General features: G+C 44.5%; 1 protein-coding gene and 1 non-coding gene across 2 annotated transcripts; one reads left to right on the top strand and one right to left on the bottom strand.

Annotated features, from left to right (window-relative positions):
* Positions 1–1,250: 1,250 nt before the first annotated feature.
* LOC144486291 (uncharacterized) lies at positions 1,251–19,691 on the bottom strand (the record flags this gene model as incomplete). Its single annotated transcript, XM_078204351.1, has 3 exons — positions 1,251–3,037; positions 8,898–9,609; positions 19,527–19,691. Coding segments are annotated over 2 exons (593 nt in total), but the record flags the coding sequence as incomplete, so codon positions are not given.
* On the top strand, positions 3,326–3,397 carry trnam-cau (transfer RNA methionine (anticodon CAU)). Its single transcript has one exon. It is a non-coding gene; the product is annotated as a tRNA-Met (tRNA).
* Positions 19,692–24,685: the final 4,994 nt, after the last annotated feature.

Genomic DNA, 24,685 nt, shown 5'->3' with positions numbered 1-24,685 from the left:
ATATTTACCCGCTAATCACTCTAACCTACGCATCTTTGGACTCTAAGGGGCAATTTTTAACCTGGCCAATCAGCCCAACCCGCACATCTTTGGATTGTGGGAGGAAACCGGAGCACCCGGAGGAAACCCACGCAGACACGAGGAGAATGTGCAAACTCCACACAGCATATGGGGTTATATTTAAACCCATCAGAATTCTGCCAGAGATTTCGTAGCGAATCCGCCCCATTTCCTCTTTATGCCCTAAAATTCGCCCTTTAAAACGGTTTTTCTCCAACTGCTCTTTGAAAAAATTTTGCATCAGATTCCCCAGTTTTTTAAACAGCGTATTCAGGATTTACAGAAACTAGCTCCCTATGTAAGTAAACATGTGTTTGCTCACAATATCTTTACTTTTTTAACAAATCATAATGAATCAATGTCCTCATGCAACAGGAACAGTTTATGCCAATTTACTCTATTAAAGCTGTCCATGATTTTGAACACCTCCATGAAAACTCCTGTTAACGTGCCTACAGACATCAAAAACTATGAATGCTGGAAGTACAAACTTAATTTTGAAAATCTGGATGTACACAACAAGTATGGACCTGCGGGGGTAAATAGTGATCAGGTTTAAACTTTCAGATCAACATCCTTTCATCAGCACTGGTGAAAGTTACAAATGTGATCGAAGATTTTAAGAAAATGCTACGGAGAACGGCAGATGGCAAAAAAAACCAAAAGGGAGGTTTGTGATTGTGTGCAACACACGCGCATAAAATGGCAAACAGTCTAAAGGAAATAGTAAGAGTACAAGTAAAGATAGTGAGCACTGTGTCGTCAAGAGGGGTGCATGAGTTCCATTGGAGCACTAGAGAAGACCAAGGACAGAATGATCAGTGTGAGCAAAGCACAGAATTAAAATGATAGGAATTATCACAAATAGTGTGCTACTTGTGGACTGAATGGAAATGTTCCACAATCTGTACATCTGTCATCAGAATGTAGAGCAGAGTACATTGTGAGCAGCAAATACAGCACACTACATTTAAATGATAAGTCCAGTAGGATTCATTGAGGGGGTTTCTGATGAGGAGAAAAGAGGTAAAAGGCCTGTTGTTGCACCTTGACAGGTGCCATGGAAAGTCAAAACGACAAATAGAAGCTGTTAGGAAAGGACTGCAGTATTCGGAGGGGAAGGAATGTTTGGTGACAGCATCACACAAGCTAGAGGTGGTAAAAATGCTGAGAGCTAATCCATTGAAAAAGTTGGTAATTTAAAGGAGGAAGCATTACCATAATACAGAGAATATAGAGACGGGGTGAGAGCAGAGGTGTGGGACAAGAGCAGACACAGATGAGTATGCTGTCAGCCACAGAGTGGGGAGATCAGTGGCTGAGGAAAAAGGAAGAAATATCAGAATTTCTCAAATGGAAAGCTCCATTATCAGTACGCATTGTTCAAGACCTTAATTATACGGCCAGGAGAAATATTGATGTATCTGAACGTTTTATGTTTCAATTTTGTAGAATACATTCAATGCTCACAATGTGGTTTGCTCTGGGTTGGATAGATTGAGTGTCTGCTTTGTGAAACACCTGTCTTCAGTCAGAACAAAGATTCAAATCCAAGCTTAAACTGAAGTCCCAGCTCTAAACAAAGGAAACTCAGAATGTATTACAGGTGAGTTGGCTAAAATAGATTGGGAAACTCGATGAAGGGGCACGAAGGTGGATAGGCAGTGTCTGATATTTAAGGAAGAAATGCTTGCATTGTAACAGTTGTAGATTTCCTTCAGTCGCAAAAACATAACAGGAAAAATGACCCAATCATGGCTAATAAAATTAGGTATTATTAGATATGATGATGATTTTTATAAAGTTGAAAGAAAAAGTTGAAACCCGAAGGATTGGGAACAGTTTTTATTTCAGGAAAGGAGGACAAAGAGATTGGTTAGAGGGATAAAATGCTGTACGAGAGTGAACTTGCAAGTCGCTGACAATTGGACTATTAAAGCTTATGTTAGTATGTGAAAAAATATAACAAAGATAAATTTAGGTGCTTTGCATTCGGATATGGACAAATTTATAATGGAGAACAAGGAAATGGCAGCGCAATTAAATAAATGTTTTCATGCTGTCTTCATGGAGGAACACACAAATAACTTCCCAGCAATGCTCGGGAACCATGGTCTAGAAATTGGGGGGATTTAATATTACTAAAATATATAGTGCTGGAGAAATTAATGGGACTGAGGGCTGCAAAATCTCCAAAGCCCAATAATCTACATCACAGGGTTCTAAACGAAGTGGCAATGGGAAGAATGGATCCAACATTCTCTACATTCTTTAACAGTCTAAGCAGTTTGGAGAGTGGAAAATGTAACCCCTGAGCACAGTTTCACAGCAGAGAGCACAATTCCACAGCAGAGATCACAGTTTGACAGCAGAGAGCACCGTTCCACAGCAGAGAGTATTTTTCCACAACAGGGAAATGAGTTCCACAGCGGAGATCACAGTTCCACAGCAGAGAGCACAGTTCCACAGCAGGGATCACAGTACCACAGCAGATATCACAGTTCCACAGCAGAGAGCACAGTTCCACAGCAGGGAGCGCAGTTCCACAGCAGGGAGCGCAGTTCCACAGCAGGGAGCGCAGTTCCACAGCAGAGAACACAGTTCCACAGCAGAGAGCACAGGTCCACAGCAGAGAGCACAGTTCCACAGCAGAGATCACAGTTCCACAGCAGAGATCACAGATCCAGAGCAGAGATCACAGATCCACAACAGAGATCACAGATCCACAGCAGAGATCACAGTTCCACAGCGGAGAGCACAGTTCCACAGCAGCGAGCACAGTTCCACAGCACTGAGAACTTTTCCACAACAGGGAAAAGAGTTCCACAGCAGAGATCACAGTTCCACAGCAGAAAGTACAGTTCCACAGCAGGGATCACAGTTCCACAGCAGGGATCACAGTTCCGCAGCAGGGATCACAGTTCCGCAGCAGAGATCACAGTTCCACAGCAGAGATCGCAGTTCCACAGCAGAGGATCTATTTAGAAACGAGGAAGCAGAATTAAACAAGAAGAAGGTTAGAAACAGGAGACATCTTGGGATTTACATTAATGACCACTCAGTCCATTCTCCTTTGCCTGTGTGTGATCTTGTGTATCCTGACTATCTGTCGGTTCGTCTGTGTGTCTTTCTGTGTTTTCCATTCTTGGTGACAGTGGAATTGTGGCGCTAGGGGGAGCAGCCGAGCGCATGCACTCCAATGATGAACACGGAAGTGAAAACCTGTGACACATTCACAATAGTTCGCAGGCAATTTTAATTGTGGAGCAGAGTGGCGCAGCGGAAGCGTGCTGGGCCCATAACCCAGAGGTCGATGGATCGAAACCATTCTCTGCTATTACGTTTTGAACAACAGCAAAAATAATTCCTCAGCGGCTCCTTCAAAATGATTTGACATTTCCGCCCAGGATGCTGTAATTTTCTTCCGCTTCTCGCTCCTCGTTAACATTTGAATGAGCAACAGATCGCTAAAATGCCATTTACTCACACACGGACACAAGCTGTAAATGTTGCAAAGATACACAAGCCAAGGTTTTTCCCTTTCAGCCCGTTTCTCCCAAACAGCTGACACAGGCGTGATGATCCGAATGATCTTGAATTATTCACCATCACTCTATGATTGTCCGAATAGAAAAAAAGCTATTTTCTTCAATGAAAACAATCTAGTGAAGTTTAGACATATTAGCTGCACTATTTCTGATCTACAGGGCACCCTGCAGTAAGCCACCATGCTTATATGGGCAGCAGCGTCCTCCCTGTGACATGTACTATTGAGAAGGACAAGAATATCAGCACAGCGGACACAGGATCACGTTAAAAACAGAGTTAATCCTTATTTGGACAGAAATCACCATTTTTTTCTTAATTACTGGTTTAAAACATGAAATTCAGTTCCCAAAATCACCATAAACTGAGAAAGTGAAGTTTCCTTTCTTCAGGTTTGCACATTGCATACACATTGTATGAAATACTTTTTTCAGTCTCTCTGATTGTTCCCTTGATTCGCCTCTTCATAGCTGGACGGATTTTAACGTGTTCGGTTTACAACATATTTCACCCTTCTCGGCCTTACTTCAGGTCAAAACTGTGACCTGCGAGGGTCCTTTCTCCTCGCACTGAATGTCTGCCTCTAACATATTGTGGTCACTCAGTGTTTGATGTTTATTTACTGTCAGATTATTAATTAATCCTGCTCCTGCCTCATTACTGAAATTCGTGGAACCTTTTGTCTTGTGCTTTCCAAAGCAAGGTGGAGGGCAGCAGTGATTAAGTAATAAAATAATTGGTGCTGCAAGGCTAAAGGGAGTGTGAAAGGAACAAGTAACAGCAAACAGAGATGTGTCTGAAGGAGGTGTGAATTGAAGAATGATGAACAACTGCCAGCTGAAAGCAAAATCAAGAGAAAATCTAGATGAAAATAAAATGGATTCAATTATGACGGTTACTATCATATTAGAAATACGGGCAGGAGTCAGGCCATTCAGCCCCTCAGTCCTGCACCATCATTCAAGAAGGGAGGCGATGGTCTCGTGGTATCATCGCTCGACTATTAATCTGGAAACTCAGCTAATGTTCTGGGCACCCAGGTTCGAAACCCTCCACAGCAGATGGTAGAATTTGATTTCAATAAAAAGTAATTTGAAAATAAGAATCGAGTGATGGCGATGGAACCATTGTTGGAAAAATCCATCTGGTTCACTAATGTGCTTTAGGGCAGGAAATCTGATGAAATTACCTTGTGTGGCCTACATGTGACTTCAGAACGACAGCAATGTGGTTGACTCGATACGTGGATGGGTAATAAATGCTGGCCAGTGATACGCACATCCTATGAATGGACCAAGGAAAAAGATCATAACTAAAATAATTGTGGCTGCAATTCGACTTTTCGAACTTTTGCAGCAACCATTCACTCCCTTGTATAATCTGTCTAATTCAGCCTAGAACATATTCAATGATCCAGTCTCAACTGTTGTCTGGGGAAGGGAATTCCACTGACTAACTATCCTCTGAGATGAGATGAGAGTGACTGCCCTTGACATCAAAACAGGATTTGACCGAGTTCAGCATCAAGGATCCTCAGCAAAAGCAAAGTCGATGGGAATCATGGAAACCTCTCCACTGGTTGGAACTTGATCCAGCATAAAGCCAGATGGTTGTGGTGGTCAGTCATTTCATCCTCAGGAGACCATTTCCCGAGTTTGTCAAGTTACTGTCCCAGACCCTTCCACCATAAGGTCAGAATTGGAGATGCTCGCTGATGACTGTGCAATGTTTAGCACCATTCAGGACTCTTCAGTTACCGAAGTAGACGATTCCCAAATGCAGCAAGAACTGGACAGTATCCAAGCTTGGGCTGAGATGTGGCAAATAACAATCACACCACACATGTACCAGACAAAGACCATTTCCAGCAAGAGAGAATCTAACCATTGTCCCTTGACATTAAATGAAATTATATCAATATCTTTGTGATTACCTTCAATTGGACTAGCGATGTAATACAAGGGCTACAAGGCAGGTCAGAGACACAGAATCCCACGGTGAGTAACAAAGATCCTGACTGCCAAACACTGTTCACCATCTACCAGGCACAAATCAGGAGTATGATGGATTAATCTCCACTTGCCTGGGTTAATGCAGCACCAGCAACACTCAAGAGGTTTGACACCATCCCGGACAAAGCATCCCTCATGATTGACATCCCATCTGTAAACACACATGCCCTTGACCACTGACACACAGTGGCAGCAGTACTTACTACCTCCAAGATGAGCTACTGGAACTCACAAATGTTCCTTCAGTCGCATCTTTCAAACCAAAGAGCACTACCGTCTAGAGAAGGACAAGAACAGTTGACTCATGGAAACACCATTAAATGGACCTTCCCCTCCAAGTCACTTACCATTCTCACTTGGGAATATATCGCTGTTCCTTCATTGTGGCTGGATTCATTCTGTATCTGTCATTCTCTGGTGCAATATATCTGTACCATATGCCATATGTATCTTGCATTTTTTGCTGCAGGATGCATGTTGCATCATTATTTGAACCTGTGTTTGGAACAGTAGTTGAGCAAGGGATTTTGTCTATCAGTTACTTTCTGATACTGCAAGTGAATTTGGGACTCATTCTGAATCTCTTAAGAATAGCATGTGTGATCATTCAAAATCTGAGCAGGAATAGACCACTCGAGTCTGCTCCTCCATTCTATAACATCATGGCTGATCTGATTTGAACATCGACTCCACACTCCTGCCTAACCTTAATACCTTTTACCTCTTTGCTTATCAACAATCTATCTACCTTTGGCTTAAAGACTCCATTTCAGTTAGCGTGTGTGTGTTTGTGTGTGTGACCATCAGTCAGTGCTATTGTATATGCATTTAAACACAATTCTGAATAGGAATCTTTCTGGTACCACACGAGTGCAGTATTCAGTATTCTCTGAAATTGTATGAGTTTGGCAGGCATTCTGATCTGTCACAAAGATGGAATATTAGGGTAGGATTTATGTTTCTCTCTCTGGTACCATACGTGATTTGGGGTTCATTCAGCATCTGAGTATATCTGCTGCTGTTTCTAAAGGGTGCAAATCATATGTATTGGTCAGACTGTCATAATGTGTGTGAGTGTGGGATCATTCTGAATCTGTCACTGGTACTCAGTGTCTGGGATACTGCTATGTAAGTGTGATAATCAGATGTAACTTTCAGTCCCTGGTGCTGTGTGTGCAGCATGAGATTCATTCATCTAACACTGAGCACATGTTTGAGAATTATCGTGTGTATGTCAGAGTCTATGACTCAATGTGAGCATGGGATTCATCATGTAATCTTCAATCTATTTATAAGTTTGGATTCATTCTATATAAATTTCCAGCAAAACAACAGGCCACTGATGTGGTAGGTTTGAAGCAAACAATGTATGTGAATTTCGGCCCAACATTAAATCTGTGTCACTCTGAACACAATTGTAAAAGATAATGTATCCTTCAATCTGATACTGGATTGCTATGCAAGCTTCACTCAGGTTGTTCACACTGATTTGATCTGTGACACTCAGCCTGATTCTGAGGAAGAATTTTGACATGAATGTAAAAGGAAACTCAGTCTGGAATTCATGTAGTATCGTCCATCTGGCTCAGTGTGAGTGGGGAGTTAGGATTAGTTAATAAACTATAGTTCAATTCAAAGTAATCAAATTGATGTTGTAACTTTAAGTTTCATAACCTGGGTGAGTTTTCAACTGGAATCTGAATTTGTATCTCAGGTTATACGAGCTCTCAGAATATCTCAATCTGAGAATGTATTTGAGATTAGGCTTTGTATGAATGTATTTGTGAGGATACAAACTATGGGCCACTTTTAAACCCCTGATGTGGGTGGTATTTAACTCGAATCTCAGTGTACATTATTAAGGTGCATTGTGTAACTTTTAACCGAAAACCATTTGTCAGTTTGATCAGATATTGAATTTGGAGCTGTGGCTGCTCTATTGTGGGATTGACACAGTGATGATCCAATATTAGGTGAGAATTTGGACTGCGATTTATGGATCCCCCTATCAATGGCACTGAGTTTGATTTGATGTATTGGTACACAGTGAAAGGTATTGCTTCTTGCGTAAAACGGACGAATCATACCGTTCACAGAGTAGAGGGGAGAAGGAAAGGAGAGGGTGCAGACTGTAGTGTTAAAAATTCATTTAGCAGGCGTGGGGTTTGAACCCACGCAGACATATGGCCATTGGATCTTAAGCCTTAACCACTCGACCATTCTGGTACGAGAACGAGCTGTCAAATAGGCACATCATCTGTCTCTCCTGCTGTTTGGGTCTGTGGAATTGATCAGCTGTCTGTGTCTCTGAGCTGTCAGTGACAATGTACGGACTGTGTGTGAGAAGGAGTTGGCGACAATTTCCCCTGTAACTTGTGTGGAGGAAATATCACGTTTGTTTTGGATCTGTCAAATATTTGTCTGGGAAACAAAGTACATTTAATATCTCAAATCCAGATTCCGTCAGTTTAATCTCTATTAATAATCATTGTGAGCGGTTTGTGAGGCTGCAGCCAGACTCTAGCTCTGATTGGTCACTCACATTTCAATCACATTCTTAACCAATCGGAGTGCCAGGTCGAAGAAATGGGAGGGTTTGATTGGTTCACATTTTCAAATTGGAAAAACCCGCCAATTTCAGTGCAGAAAAAATTAAAAAATAACGGAACGCCTGAATGTTCAGGAAACTATTTCAATCTCACACTTTATAATCCGTTTATTGTATTTTCCCTCACAGAATCCTGGCGCTATTGTAGGAACAGTTTGAATTTCTCAATCTCTTATCTATAACCTGCGGTAATCAGACCCCGTTCCGCAATTTAAAACGGAGCAAATCTCAGCTCAGTGAAAAAAGCAGAACCAAAGAGATCACCAACCAACTCCTTCACACAGGCTTCACAGGGACAGAGAGAAACGGCTGATTTCTGATCCTATCCCCTGAAAGCGGCCGAGAATGTTACAATGGGAAGTGCGGAGAGAATCCCTGACTCTATCCCGCCGGTGGAACAAGGCAGCTTTGTCACCGGAGAAGGAGGAGGGCCTGGGGGAGACAGATCTGAAAAGCGCTGCAATGGACTCAGGTCCTGTGTGTGCAGAAATCTCAGTGATTCCGCCCTCTGGGAAAGCTGCGGAATAAACAGATCAGCCCGAGAATAACCTCTTCATTCCCGCCTTTACTCTGTTCCGGGAGCGGCTCCCAGATCGCCCGAGAAAAAAATAATAATTTAATTCAGAGTCGTGAAACTCTGAATATAGTTATAATCAAATTTAAATAATTACCTCCTGATATTTTTTCTGCCCATTGTCCGTGACGATCCCCAGACTGGGATTTAAAATCTGCTCTCAGTTCAGTTTGATTGTCCCTTCAATGTGAAAGTGTGTGTGAGGGGCGGATATGAAGTCCCATTCACAGCATTCCGGAACGGGACAAATCTCTATCCTCCAGAAAGACATTTCTCATTCACTCAATAAGGGAAAAGATGGCGCAGCTTTTTCACAGAGATTGTGGGTGGCTCTTAAAAGAGCCGTTGTGTTTGGGGTGTTTTTCAGTCCATGGGGGAGTTTTACTTGGAGCTGGTGTACTTGGTCACCGCCTTTGTCCCTTCCGACACGGCGTGCTTGGCCAGTTCTCCGGGCAGCAGCAGGCGCACGGCGGTCTGGATCTCCCGGGAGCTGATGGTGCTGCGCTTGTTGTAATGGGCCAGGCGGGAAGCCTCACCCGCGATGCGCTCGAAAATATCGTTCACGAACGAGTTCATGATGCTCATGGCTTTGGAGGAGATGCCGGTGTCGGGGTGAACCTGCTTCATCACTTTGTAGATGTAGATGGAGTAACTCTCCTTCCTCGACTTTCGTCGCTTCTTGCCGCCCTTTGTTCCCGGTTTCTTAATCACTTTCTTCGCTCCCTTCTTGGGAGCTGGTTTCGATGTTGGTTTCTTCTCATCAGCCACCTTCAATTTCACGCAGAAAAAAAGCAAACGCCTTCCGAGCGCTGATTAAATAGACAGTCCCACAGAACTATGCTAATGAGGAATTGGGAAAGCAATGATTGTGATTGGACATTTTGAAAGTTATTACAGTCACTTATCAGGGATTCATTTGAGTGAATATGAAAACAGACCAATCTGATTGAGGTGTTTCCGCCAATCACAAGCCTCCTTACTAAATCAGGAAATACATTTTACAAAGAATCTCCAGCGCCAGTTTGTCAGTGTGTAAAGATCCACCGGGAAATGTCCCCTGACTGTGGGTGTGAGGGACCGTTCTCCACAGAGGGACTGTGCGGGAGTGTGGGATTCCTTCAGGAACTGTGAATCTCTGGTAAAGTGTGTGAGTGTGGGATTTACTCACTCTCTAACACAGTGTGTGTGTGTGGGATTTACTCACTCTCTAACACAGTGTGTGTGGGGGGGATTTACTCACTCTCTAACACAGTGTGTGAGTGTGGGATTTACTCACTCTCTAACACAGTGTGTGTGTGTGGGATTTACTCACTCTCTGATACAGTGTGTGTGTGGGATTTACTCACTCTGATACAGTGTGTGTGTGGGATTTACTCACTCTCTGATACAGTGTGTGTGTGGGATTTACTCACTCTCTGATACAGTGTGTGAGTGTGGGATTTACTCACTCTCTGATACAGTGTGTGAGTGTGGGATTTACTCACTCTCTGATACAGTGTGTGAGTGTGGGATTTACTCACTCTCTAACACTGTGTGTGTGTGGGATTTACTCACTCTCTAACACTGTGTGTGTGTGGGATTTACTCACTCTCTAACACTGTGTGTGTGTGGGATTTACTCACTCTCTGATACAGTGTGTGAGTGTGGGGTTTACTCACTCTCTGATACAGTGTGTGAGTGTGGGGTTTACTCACTCTCTGATACAGTGTGTGTGTGTGGGATTTACTCACTCTCTGATACAGTGTGTGAGTGTGGGATTTACTAACTCTCTGATACAGTGTGAGTGTGGGATTTACTCACTCTCTGATACCGTGTGTGTGTGTGGGATTTACTCACTCTCTGATACAGTGTGTGAATGTGGGATTTACTCACTCTCTGATACAGTGTGTGAGTGTAGGATTTACTCACTCTCTGATACAGTGTGTGTGGGATTTACTCACTCTCTGATACAGTGTGTGAGTGTGGGATTTACTCACTCTCTGATACAGTGTGTGAGTGTGGGATTTACTCATTCTCTGATACAGTGTGTGAGTGTGGGATTTACTCACTCTCTGATACAGTGTGAGTGTGGGATTTACTCACTCTCTGATCCGGCGTGTGAGTGTGGGATTTACTCACTCTCTGATGCAGTGTGGGATTTACTCACTCTCGGATACAGTGTGAGTGTGGGATTTACTCACTCTCGGATACAGCGTGAGTGTGGGATTTACTCACTCTCTGACACAGTGTGAGAGTGTGGGATTTACTCACTCTCTGATACAGTGTGTGAGTGTGGGATTTACTCACTCTCTGATACTGTGTGTGAATGTGGGATTTACTCACTCTCTGATACAGTGTGAGTGTGGGATTTACTCACTCTCTGATGCAGTGTGTGAATGTGGGATTTACTCACTCTCGGATACAGGGTGAGTGTGGGATTTACTCACTCTGTGATACAGTGTGTGAGTGTGGGATTTACTCACTCTCTGATACAGTGTGTGAGTGTGGGATTTACTCACTCTCTGATACAGTGTGTGAGTGTGGGATTTACTCACTCTCTGATACAGTGTGTGAGTGTGGGATGTACTCACTCTCTGATACAGTGTGTGAGTGTGGGATTTACTCACTCTCTGATACAGTGTGTGAGTGTGGGATTTACTCACTCTCTGATACAGTGTGTGAGTGTGGGATTTACTCACTCTCTGATACAGTGTGTGAGTGTGGGATTTACTCACTCTCTGATACAGTGTGTGAGTGTGGGATTTTCTCACACTCTGATACAGTGTGAGTGTGGGATTTACTCACTCTCTGATGCAGTGTGTGAATGTGGGATTTACTCACTCTCGGATACAGCGTGAGTGTGGGATTTACTCACTCTCTGATACAGTGTGAGTGTGGGATTTACTCACTCTCGGATACAGTGTGAGTGTGGGATTTACTCACTCTCGGATACAGTGTGAGAGTGTGGGATTTACTCACTCTCTGACACAGTGTGAGAGTGTGGGATTTACTCACTCTCTGATACAGTGTGTGAGTGTGGGATTTACTCACTCTCTGATACTGTGTGTGAATGTGGGATTTACTCACTCTCTGATACAGTGTGTGTGTGGGGGATTTACTCACTCTCTGATACAGTGTGTGTGTGTGTGGGATTTACTCACTCTGATACAGCGTGTGAGACCATAAGTTATCGGAGCAGAATTAGGCCACTCGGACAATCGAGTCTGGTCCGCCAATCATGACTGATATTTTTCTCTTTCCCATTCTCCTGCCTTTTCCCCATAATGCCTGGTCCCCTTATTAATCAAGTCTATCTATCTCTGTCTTAAAAAACACTCAATGACTTGGCCTCCACACCCTTCTGCGACAAAGAGTTCCACAGATTCACCAGTCTCTGGCTGAAGAAATTACTCCACATCTATTTTTTAAAGGATCGTCCCTTTAGCCTGAGATTGTGCCCTCTGGTTCTAGTTTTTCCTGATTTTGGAAATAACCTCTCCATGTCCACTCTATCCAGGCCTCACAGTATCCTATAAGTTTCAACAAGGTCCCCCCTCATCCTTGTGAACTCCAATGAGTGCAGACCCAGAGTCCTCAACCGTTCCTCATATGACAAGCTTTTCATTCCAGGGATCATTCTTGTGAACCTCCTCTGGGCCCTTTCCAAGGCCAGCACATCCTTCCTTCGATACGGGGCCCAAAGCTGCTCACAATACTGCAAATGGGGTGTGACTGGAGCCTTGTACAGCCTCAGAAGTACATCACTGCTCTTGTATTGTATCCCTCTCGCCATGAATGCTAACATTGCATTTGCCTTCCGAACTGCCAACTGACCCTGCCAGTTAACCTTCAGAGAATCTTGAACAATGACTCCCAAGTCCCTTTGCGCTTCTGATTTCGTCAGCATTTTCCCATTTAGAAAATAGTCTATGCCTCCATTCCTCCCTCCAAAGTGCATAACCTCACACTTTTCCACATTGTATTCCATCTGCCACTTCTTTGCCCACTCTCCTAGCCTGTCCAAGTCCTTCTGCAGCCTCCCTGCTTCCTCAATACTACCTGTCCCTCTCCATATCTTTGTATCATCTGCAAACCTAGCAACAGAGCTTTCACTTCCTGCTTCCAAATTGTTAATGTATATGGTGAAAAGTTGTGGTCCCAGCACTGATCCCTGAGGCACACCACTCAACATCGGCTGCCATCCTGAAACAGACCTCTTTATCCCCACTCTCTGCCTTCTGCCAGTCAGCCAATCCTCTATCCATGCCTGGATCTTACCCTTAACGTGGAGATGCCGGCGTTGGACTGGGGTAAACACAGTAAGAAGTTTGACAACACCAGGTTAAAGTCCAACAGGTTTATTTGGTAGCAAAAGCCACACAAGCTTTCGAGGCTCTGAGCCCCTTCTTCAGGTGAGTGGGAATTCAGTTCACAAACAGAACTTATAAAGACACAGACTCAATTTACATGAATAATGGTTGCAATGCGAATACTTACAACTAATCCAGTCTTTAAGAGACAAAACAATGGGAGTGGAGACAGCATCAAGACAGGCTAAAAAGATGTGTATTGTCTCCAGACAAGACAGCCAGTGAAACTCTGCAGGTCCACGCAACTGTGGGCGTTACAAATAGTGTGACATGAACCCAATATCCCGGTTGAGGCCGTCCGCGTGTGTGCGGAACTTGGCTATCAGTTTCTGCTCAGCGACTCTGCGCTGTCGTGTGTCGCGAAGGCCGCCTTGGAGAACGCTTACCCGAATATCAGAGGCCGAATGCCCGTGACCGCTGAAGTGCTCCCCAACAGGAAGAGAACAGTCTTGCCTGGTGATTGTCGAGCGGTGTTCATTCATCCGTTGTCGCAGCGTCTGCATAGTTTCCCCAATGTACCATGCCTCGGGACATCCTTTCTTGCAGCGTATCAGGTAGACAACGTTGGCCGAGTTGCAAGAGTAGGTACCATGTACCTGGTGGATGGTGTTCTCACGTGAGATGATGGCATCTGTGTCGATGATCCGGCACGTCTTGCAGAGGTTGCTGTGGCAGGGTTGTGTGGTGTCTTGGTCACTGTTCTCCTGAAGGCTGGGTAGTTTGCTGCGGACAATGGTCTGTTTGAGGTTGTGCGGTTGTTTGAAGGCAAGAAGTGGGGGTGTGGGGATGGCCTTGGCGAGATGTTCGTCTTCAACAATGACATGTTGAAGGCTCCGGAGGAGATGCCGTAGCTTCTCCGCTCCGGGGAAGTACTGGACAACGAAGGGTACTCTGTCCACCGTGTCCCGTGTTTGTCTTCTGAGGAGGTCGGTGCGGTTTTTCGCTGTGGCGCGTTGGAACTGTTGATCAATGAGTCTAGCGCCATATCCTGTTCTTATGAGGGCATCTTTCAGCGTCTGGAGGTGTCTGTTGCGATCCTCCTCATCCGAGCAGATCCTGTGTATACGGAGGGCTTGAGAACCACAGGACGTTCCAAACTATTTTAATGCCGATAAAGTATTTTTGAAATGCAGTCACTGTCCAATTGCTGAACGTTTAAACTATCTGTTCGACGAAGTCAGAAATTCCCATCTGGGAATGGTGAATGAATGCTGCAGCTCTGTCTCTGTGGCGCCAAGATTGACATGTTGGACTGCTCGTCATTGTCTTGTGAGATGTTCAAAGGTTGTTGGTCCGAACCTTATCGGAGTCAGGTTTTCGGGAAAAATTTGAAGAAAGAAGGAACTGCTGTGTCAGTGTTCTCAGATAAGTGAAACTGCCGCCTCGAACTTCATAAAACCCCACAGTGTGGAAGGAGAACACTCGGCCCCACGAGCCTGCACCGAGAAGAATCCCACCCAGCCCGTATCCCCGTAACCTCACATATTTACCGTGCTAATCCACCTGACACTACGTGCCAATTTAGCATGGCCAATCCAGGTAATACAGCAATAATTTTCATGGCTGACGATTCTGGAAAGACAAAATCTGCCACGATTGCCGCAAATGAAGCTGGTGTCTGCTTTGGAGCTTCTGAAACCACATGTGTTCAGAGTGACAAAATCCTGCCCAAAGCTGGTACCCTGATTTCAATTTTCATTTGATTGTCACATCGAGTTTCTCATGGGATTAGAATTATGGGAATATGGAATTGTGCTGGCCGACTCATCTCTCAAGACTTTGTGTCCATACTTCATCTTGGTCCCGTGAACTTCAAAACATTAAAGGAACCAACAGTTCACCCTCAATAAGGAGGCAAAGCAAATACACCACGCATGAGGTTGGGATTGTGCAGAAGACAATCGGTCAGCAGTCCATCGTTTTAACGACTCGGCCACCTCGTCACATGCACCGACCGCCATCATTTGTGATTTTAACACCCGTAAAAAAGAACAGATTACTCCAATAGGATAATGCTGTGTTTCTGCACTCTCGTTAATCTCTGTCTATCGCTGTTACTCTTCCATTCGATGTAAATCCACAGAATGTAAAGCGAAAGATAGTTCCCCTCTCTGGTGCCTATTTGATTTTGAATTCACTGAACATGGTAGTCGTGGTACACATTGGTACCAACGACATAGGTAAGGAAGGGATGGGGATTTAAAACAGGAACTTCGGGAGCTGGGCTGGAAGCTGAGAGCCAAAACAAAACATGTGGTCATCTCTGGTACGTTACCGGTGCCACGTGATAGCGAGTTGAGGAACGGGGAGAGAGTGCAGTTAAACATGTGGTTGCAGGGATGGTGTAGGAGGGAGGGTTTCAGATACGTGGATAATTGGAACACATTCTGGGGAAGGTCGGACCTGTACAAACAGGACGGGGTGCACCTGAAACAGAGGGCACCAATATCCTGGGACGGAAATTTGATACGGCTCTTCAGGGGGGTTTAAACTAATTTGTCAGGGGAGTGGGAAAAGGAGTTGTACTCCAGTGGACAGTGTTGAGGGTGGTGAGGTATTGGGGAAGGTATCAATGTCAAGGGTGGGAACCGGGAGACAGGAAGGTGGGTTGAAGTGTGTCTACTTCAATGCAAGGAGCATTCGGAACAAGGTAAATGAACTTGGCGTGGATTGGTACTTGGGACTACGATGTTGTGGCCATTATGGAGACGTGGGTAGAACAAGGACAGGAATGGTTGTTGGACGTTCCGGGGAATAGATGTTTCAGTAAGTGTAGGGAAGCTGGTAAAAGAGGTGGAGGAGTAGCATTGTTAATCAAGGATAGTTTAACGGCTGCGGAAAGGCACTTCGAGGGGGATCTCCACACTGAGGTAATATGGGCTGAGGTTAGAAATAGGAAAGGAGCGTTCACGTTGTTAGGAGTTTACTATAGGCCCCCAAATAGTAATAGAGATGTGGAGGAAGAAATTGCGAAGCAGATTATGGATATGTGTGGGGGTCACAGGGTAGTTGTCATGGGGGACTTTAACTTTCCAAATATTGATTGGAACCTTTGTAGGTCAAATAGTTCGGTTGGGGCAGTTTTTGTGCAGTGCGTGCAGGAGGGTTTCCTGACACAATATGTGGATTGGCCGACAAGAGGTGAGGCCACATTGGATTTGGTACCGGGAAATGAACTGGGCCAAGTGTTAGATTTGGTTGTGGGAGAGCACTTTGGAGATAGTGACCACAATTCGGTGTCTTTTGTTATTGCAATGGAGAGGGATAGGGCCGTAAGGCAGGGCAAGGTTTAGAATGGGGGGAGAGGTAATTATGATGCGATTAGGCAAGAATTAGGGGGCATAAGATGGGAACAGAAACTGTCAGGGAAAGGCACGAATGAAAAGTGGAACTTTTTCAAGGAACAAATACTGGGTGTCCTTGATAGGTATGTCCCTGTCAGGCAGGGAGGAAATGACCGAGTGAGGGAACCATGGTTCACGAACGAGTTGGAATGTCTTGTGAAAAGGAAGAGGGAAGCTTATGTAGGAATGAGGAAACAAGGTTCATATGGCTCGATTGAGGGTTACAAGTTAGCAAGGAATGAGCTGAAAAAGGGGCTGAGGAGAGCTCGGAGGGGACATGAGAAGTCCTTGGCGGGTCGGATCAAGGAAAACCCCAAGGCTTTTTACTCTTCTGTGAGGAATAAAAGAATGACCAGGGTGAGGTTAGGGCCGGTCAAGGACAGAAGTGGGAACTTGTTTATGGAGTCAGTAGAGATAGGCGAGGTGATGAATGAATACTTTTCTTCAGTGTTCACCAAGGAGAGGGGCCATGGTTTTGAGGAATAGAAGGTGTTACAGGCTAATAGGCTGGAGGAAATAGATGTTCGGAGGGAGGATGTACTGGCAGTTTTGAATAAACTGAAGGTCAATATGTCCCCTGTGCCTGATGAAATATATCCTAGGATTCTTTGGGAGGCAAGGGATGAGATTGCAGAGCCTTTGGCTTTGATCTTTGGGTCCTCACTGTCCACGGGGATGGTGCCAGAAGACTGGAGAGTGGCGAATGTTGTTCCTCTGTTTAAGAAAGGGAATAGAAATGACCCTGGTAATTATAGACCGGTTAGTCTTATTTCGGTGGTTGGTAAATTGATGCAAAAGGTCCTTAGGGTTGGGATTTACGACCATTTAGAAATATGCAGGTTAATCCGGGATAGTCAGCACGGATTCGTGAAGGGCAAGTCGTGCCTCAGAAGTTTGATTGAATTTTTGAGGAGGTAACTAAGTGTGTTGATGAATGTAGGGCAGTTGATGTCATATATATGGATTTTAGTAAGGCGTTTGATAAGGTCCCCCATGGTCGGTTTATGATGAAAGTAAGGAGTTGTGGGATAGAGGGAAAGTTGGCCGATTGGATAGGTAACTGGCTATCTGATCGAAGACAGAGGGTGGTGGTGGATGGAAAGTGTTCGGACTGGAGGCAGGTTGCTAACGGAGTGCCACAGGGATCAGTGCTTGGTCCTCTGTTCTTTGTGATTTTTATTAATGACTTAGAGGAGGGGGCTGAAGGGTGGATCAGTAAATTTGCTGATGACACCAAGATTGGTGGAGTAGTGGATGAGGTGGAGGGCTGTTGTAGGCTGCAAAGAGACATAGATAGGATGCAAAGCTGGGCTGAAAAATGGCAAATGGAGTTTAACCCTGAGAAATGTGAGGTGATTCATTTTGGTAGGACTAATTTAAATGTGGATTACAGGGTCAAAGGTGGGGTTCTGAAGACTGTGGAGGAACAGAGAGATATTGGGGTCCATATCCACAGATCTCTAAAGGTTGCCACTCAAGTGGATAGAGCTGTGAAGAAGGCCGATAGTGTGTTAGCTTTTATTAACAGGGGGTTGGAGTTTAAGAGCCGTGGGGTTATGCTCCAATTGTACAGGACCTTGGTGAGACCACATTTGGAATATTGTGTGCAGTTCTGGTCACCTCACCATAAGAAGGATGTGGAAGCGCTGGAAAGAGTGCATAGGAGATTTACCAGGATGCTGCCTGGTTTGGAGGGCAGGTCTTATGAGAAAAGGTTGAGGGAGCTAGGGCTGTTCTCTCTGGAGCGGAGGAGGCTGAGGGGAGACTTAATAGAGGTTTATAAAATGATGAAGTGGATAGATAGAGTGAACGTTCAAAGACTATTTCTTCGGGTGGATGGAGCTATTACAAGGGGGCATAACTATAGGGTTCGTATTGGGAGATATAGGAAGGATACCAGAGGTAGGTTCTTTACGCAGAGAGTGGTTGGGGTGTGGAATGGACTGCCTGCAGTGATAGAGGAGTCAGACACTTTAGGAACATTTAAGCGGTTATTGGATAGGCACATGGAGCACACCAGGATGATAGGGAGTGGGATAGCTTGATCTTGGTTTCAGATAAAGCACGGCACAACATCGTGGGCCGAAGGGTCTGTTCTGTGCTGTACTGCTCTATGTTCTATGTTCTAACATAACCCAGATGTAAAAGGCAGTAAGCATCGTGAGTTTTTGGCGGAACGACAGCGCGTCTGACTCCAAGATCAAAAGGTAACAGACAGAGAAAGACACACAGAAAAGCAGTAAGAGACTATCGGGACACACACACAATGACAGACAGAAAAGGTGCCGAACAAACCAGCAAGATACTGAGATGGAAAAAACTGATTATTTGTGAAAAGATGTTTTCTATTACGCAAATACAGGCCCTGTTTTGAAATGTATTTTCTGCTGTGTAACTGTGCTCTCTGCTGTGTAATGTTCTCTCTGTTGTGGAACTGAGACTCTGCCGTTAAGAGATCTTCACTGTGATTGTGTCAAATTTTTCCCTGTTGTGTTAATGTGTTCCCCGTTTTGTAAATATGATCCGTCTTGAGTGGAAGTTTTCTCAGCTCTGTAACGATGTTTTCTGTTGTGTCAAATGTTCTCTATTGTTCTATGAAGATGATTTCTGTGGGAAAACAAACGACGGGAATTTCAATGCCGCCGTCATTGAAACTAGCTTAAAATTGCAGACTTATTTCGGCCGAATGGATAACTCCTGTTTCTATTTTATATCCATGTTTCTATGTATTAAATCAGTGAATTTAATTACATCAGCTGCCATCGTGGGATTTACTCCGCATCCCCGAAGATTAGTGCGGTCCTCTGGATTACCAGCCCAGTGACATAACCTTTCATCCCTGTCAACAAAAACAGTTCATTCAGCTAATTGTTACACCTCTTCCGAAGGAGATGGTAATTCCCTCCACAGAATTTCAATCAACCGATTGAATTAAAAAAAAGTTCTACTTAGGAACATCAATAATGTATCCCGATCAAACAGATATTGCGGAATTGTTGGCGCGGGGTGGTGGGTGGGGAGGAGGAGAAATACCGACATCTCTGAGAATTAAATTTACAAAATAACAAGGAAATACATTCTGAGAAAGAGCCCGGCAGTGCTTGGAGGAAAAGGTGTGTTTCAGCTGACGGGAAAGAACTCGGTTCCATGGGAGTTCCACCAGATTCCTGACACAAGCGACGGCGAGTGGACTCGAACCTGTAAACCATCACGAGAAAAATCGAAGTAAGACGCCTGATCCATCAGGGCACATGGTCAACGCATCGACTGCTAACCTGATGTTAGCACAATGTCATCAATATAGTGATTATATATGTTTTTCAGTTCTATTCTTAGATCGCCCAGTTAGTCCCAGATCCTCGAAAATACAAGGATAAGCTCCAGCTCCCGTAGGTAATGTTTTTCGATGTGGAAAAAGCCGTTTAATCTGCGAGTTGTGAAGACTCATGTAGCGGAAGGGATGGAGTATCAATGTATGATTGTAAGAGCAGGAAGATTCAGTTGGAGCTGGACAATACTTTGGTGAGGCCACAGCTGGAGGATTGTGTGCATTTCTGTTCACATCGCTATAATAAGGACATGATTGCACTGGAGAGCGTTTAGAAGCTATTCACTTGGATGTTGCCTGTTTGGAGAATATGAGCAACAAAGAGACATTGGATAGGCTCGGGTTGTTTTCTTTAGATCAGAGACGGCTGCGGGAAGACCTGACTGAGGTGTATAAGATTATGAGGCGTACGGACACGGTGGATAGGAAACAATTGTTCGCCTTACTTGCAGGCTCGACAACAAGGGGACAGAATATTAAGGTGAGGGTCAAAAAGTACAAAGCAGATTTGAGGGAACAATATTTTTTCATCCAGAGGACAGTGGGAGCCTGGATTGCACTGCATGGGAAGATAGTAGAGGCCAGAAACAACAAAACTGTCATTACCGTCTGTAGCTTTGGATGTCGATCACCCAGTCGCAGTGTCTAAGTCAGTGCAGACAACCTCTCTAAAACCTAATTGTGTGAATTACTTCTGGACTGGAATGCCGAACAACATCAAAAAGTTCACTTCCTGCTCAGTAAAACCCCTCAGTTCGAATATAGTCAATTCAATACCAAACTGCAACCTCCCCCCCCACCCCCCCCCACCCCCCGCGCCACCCACCCCCCCCCACCCCGATTGGTTTACTGAGATAGGTTTACAGTTCGGTTACGTGGGAAAACATTCTTCAAACCTTTTCCACATTTTCTCCACGTGTGCAGTTTTGAGAAATACGCCGCAATGTGTGGCAGGTTCCAAAACCTAATCTCGAAATATGGAAACCCCGCGTCTGAAACGTAACATTTGTTTTCAAATAAACAATCGGCAGTTGGGACCAAAACTGGCAACAGGTCAGGGCTCTTCCCGGATTTGACTCTCCGACCTCTCGCACACTCATTCTCTGGGGAGACATGGCTTAAAGTTTATGTTAATTTATTAGTCATAAGAAGGACTTAAATTATCATTGCAAAGAAGTTACAGTGAAATTCCACCAGTCGCCACACTCCGGCGCCTTTTCAGGTCAATGCACCTCACCAGCACGTCCTTCAGACTGTGGGAGAAAATGTAAGCAGAAACGGGGAGAACGTGCGAACTCCGCACAGAGAGTGACCCAAGCACGGGAATCGAACCCAGCTCTCCTCGCGTTGTGAAGTAGCAGTGCTACCGTGAGGCTGCAGGTGGGAATTGAATATACCGGCGTATTCAATATTTAGGAAGGACAGAAATAAAGGAAAAAAGTGGTGGAGTGTCACTGCTGGTGAAAGAGGAAATTAGCACAATGGTGAGAAAGGATATTAGCTCTGAAGAAGGGGAAGGGTTAATTTTAATTTCGTACTCAATGTATTTTGTACCTAAAAGGTTGAACTTTGTACCTGGAATGTATCACAAATATTACCCTTCCTTATGGCTAGTTTCCCCTTTGTTTATATTGCTCCTGGGTTGTAGTATAAGCCGTTTGTTTATGTTTTTCATCTTCACCTTTTCGTAGTGTAGGCCATTTGTTCATGGTTCTCTCGCTTGTTTATATCATTCTGATAAAACGGACAGTTAAATGTAGATATTGGGTTGTAAGTCTTGCTTTCCCGTAGGCTTGTGTATGATTTAAACAAAGGAAGCAGCTGCCAAATGGTAGAGTGCGAGAATGGCCGTTTGAAGGAGGACTCCACTGGGACAGCTGCAATCGCACACAGTCACTTCAAAGGAAAGGCCGCGGGAAGAGCGGGGGACCAGAAGTTGCATCTTGATTACAACTACCAGGAGAATTGTGCTTTATGACCCAAGGATACCAGATAGTCTCTAACCATGATCCAGAGACTATCAGAAGCTGTTAAAGGAACTATAATTTATGATCAAGGACTGTTAACTTACAAATGAATGGATGTCCAACTGCAGCCAAAAACCAGTGTAAAGTGTTATTTAATTCACATTAAGCTTTCGATGGAAGATGGAAGGGGGGGGGGGGGGGGTGGTGTGTGTGTAGTTAAATGTATAATGTACAAGCTAAAGCCATACAGATAGAGGGAAAATTGTGGACAGAGGTATTGCCCACTATACTGATGAGGCTGAGTTACCACAAACTGGACAACCGGATTAACCCCTTATGAATTAATGACAGAATGGGCGATGATGTAGATTCACTAAAAGATGAATTCAGGAGATATGTTTTGGAACTAAGCCCCCAACTTAAAGGGATGCGCAAATTGGTAAAAGATAATCCGGAACAAAGAGACACAGGGAGAAAGAGCTTGAAATGTTCCTTGACGGGCGGGAAGTTGATTCCCAGTAAAAGCACTGCTTGACAAATCTGGGTTCGCCCCTAATTGGGAGGGCCCCTATGAGGTTAAAATTGTGTAGTATGCTTAATTCACAGATATGTGAGACAGTTGACCTCCAAGCAAGCTGAACGGGTTTGCGGGCAGTGGCGCGTGGGTGGTATAGCCTTTGGACCATTGTATAATGGTCGCGCGGGTTATTCGTTAAGTGATAGGATGATTTTCTTGCTGCTTCTCACGACCCTTGCCCTGCTAGTTACGGAGGGGAAGTATAGGTGGAATTGTATAGACTTGGGGATAGAGCATCGCAAGCATCTCTGTAACGATGATTCTGTCTATTGTAACCTTCCGACACATGGAATAAGTCCCTGGGAGGTTACCCGTAGGGACCACTGCTCGGGATTCCTTAACCATGCCATGTTGCTAACTCTGTTGGAGGGGCGAGGTGATTGGGGTCTCCCATGCAATGTAACGTGGTGTAACTGGAATTTTTGGTGTTTAGCTGAGGGAACGGGATGGACCAGTACCCTGCATCAGCGGACGGCTCGGAAGGATGTGTACATCAACACGAGATTTGGTTGATCCAAGCGATCATTGTACCAATCCTCTAAAATCCGACCCTATCACATGAACACTTTCATGTATATGTCTCACTTGTATGTATTGCAGTCAAAATTTTGAGCAAGTGCTGGGTCTGCTTACATATTCCCATGCACGAAAGGAAGGGGGTGGGGGGAGTCCTTTATTCCCTATCCTTTTGACAACTCCGGGAATGGTAGAGGGGATTTCGAATCAGAATGGAACCCAAGATGGGACAAGGAAAGTGACATTTAAAACCCCATCAGGCATGTTGTGAAAACCCAACAAGGGGGGATCTATCTGCGTGGTAGGAAACGGAACCATACTTATTGGCCGTAGCTACTACACCCAGCAGGCTAATGTCACCAGTGGTGCCTGGGTTTGGTGCAACAGATTACAATTCATTGCCCCACGGCTGATGTCCTGGTCAGCCTCTCTTCTACTTACATGAACAGCATGATTGCATATAATGTTACCTATTTTGTATGGAAACAATGCCTACCCATGGCTTCCTTGGGATTGGGTAGGATCGTGTTATTTTGCATATGTGATACCCTATATTCACCATTAGTGAGACAGAACGGTTCTTTATGATAGCTTTCCCACTTTATGGGACAGCAAAAGCAGCACAGGAACTTGTACATATGGCCTCGACCTTGGAGAGAATTGCGAATGAAACTCGAGACGGGTTCGAGGAGGTGAGCACAGCCTTCTCTGAAGTATCAGCCGAGGTTGTAGCTATCCAGACTGTTACTTTACAGAACCGATTGACACCTGATTATGTGTTGGCTTTCCAGGGAGGAACGTGCGCTATAATTGAACCCGAATGCTGCACATATATCCCAGATGATTAAAATATATCTCGTTTGGCAGATTATATCAAACGAATAGCGAAGACAATACAAGATGAAGGGAGCCAATATCATAATTATAACCCTCCGGGTTGGCTGGGGCAATGGTTCGGGTCGTGGGGATCATACTTGATGCATGGGTTAATTGCATTAATTGTCATTGTTATATTTGTATTTGTATGGCATTATTGAACACTTGTTGTAAAACGGTAACAGCCTAGATTATGCCGACTGCAAGTGTGCAGGCAGAAAGGGCAGACTTCCTGACGAAAGGGGTAGACCCATATGCTGGTAACATTTGGCTCTAAATTGGTCATGAGGCCATGTTTGCACTTGGCCTCTGACCAAAAGGGGGGATTGAAGAAGGGGAAGCGTTAATTTTTTTTTGTAATCAATGTGTTTTGTACCAAAAAGGTTTAACTTTGTACCACAATGTATTACAAACATAACCCTTCCTGATGGATACTCTCCCCTTTGTTTATATTGCTCCTGGTAGTAGTATAAGCCATTTGTTCATGGTTCCCTCGCTTGTTTATATCATTCTGATAAAACGGACAGTTAAATGTAGATGTTGGGTTGTAAGTCTTGCTTTCCCGTCGGCTTGTGTATGATTTAAACAAAGGAAGCAGCTACCAAATGGTAGAGTGCGAGAATGGCCGTTTGAAGGAGGACTCCCACTGGGACAGCTGCGATCGCACACAGTCACTTCAAAGGAAAGGCCGCGGGAAGAGCAGAGGACAAGAGTTTGCATCTTGACTACAACTACCAGGAGAATTGTGCTTCATGACCCAAGGATACCAGATAGTCCCAAATCATAAACCAGAGTGTATCAGTAGCTGTTAAAGGAACTATAAGTTATGATCAAAGACTGTTAACTGGACTTTGCTTCATGACTTGTATTGGGAACCCTGATGTATAAAGGTCAACGCTTCTTGTGTTCAGGGAGAACTTTGGCTTCT

The sequence above is a fragment of the Mustelus asterias genome, unplaced genomic scaffold, assembly GCF_964213995.1.
Source record: "Mustelus asterias unplaced genomic scaffold, sMusAst1.hap1.1 HAP1_SCAFFOLD_311, whole genome shotgun sequence".
NCBI lineage: Eukaryota > Metazoa > Chordata > Chondrichthyes > Carcharhiniformes > Triakidae > Mustelus > Mustelus asterias.
This window is presented reverse-complemented; position numbering and strand designations above follow the sequence as displayed.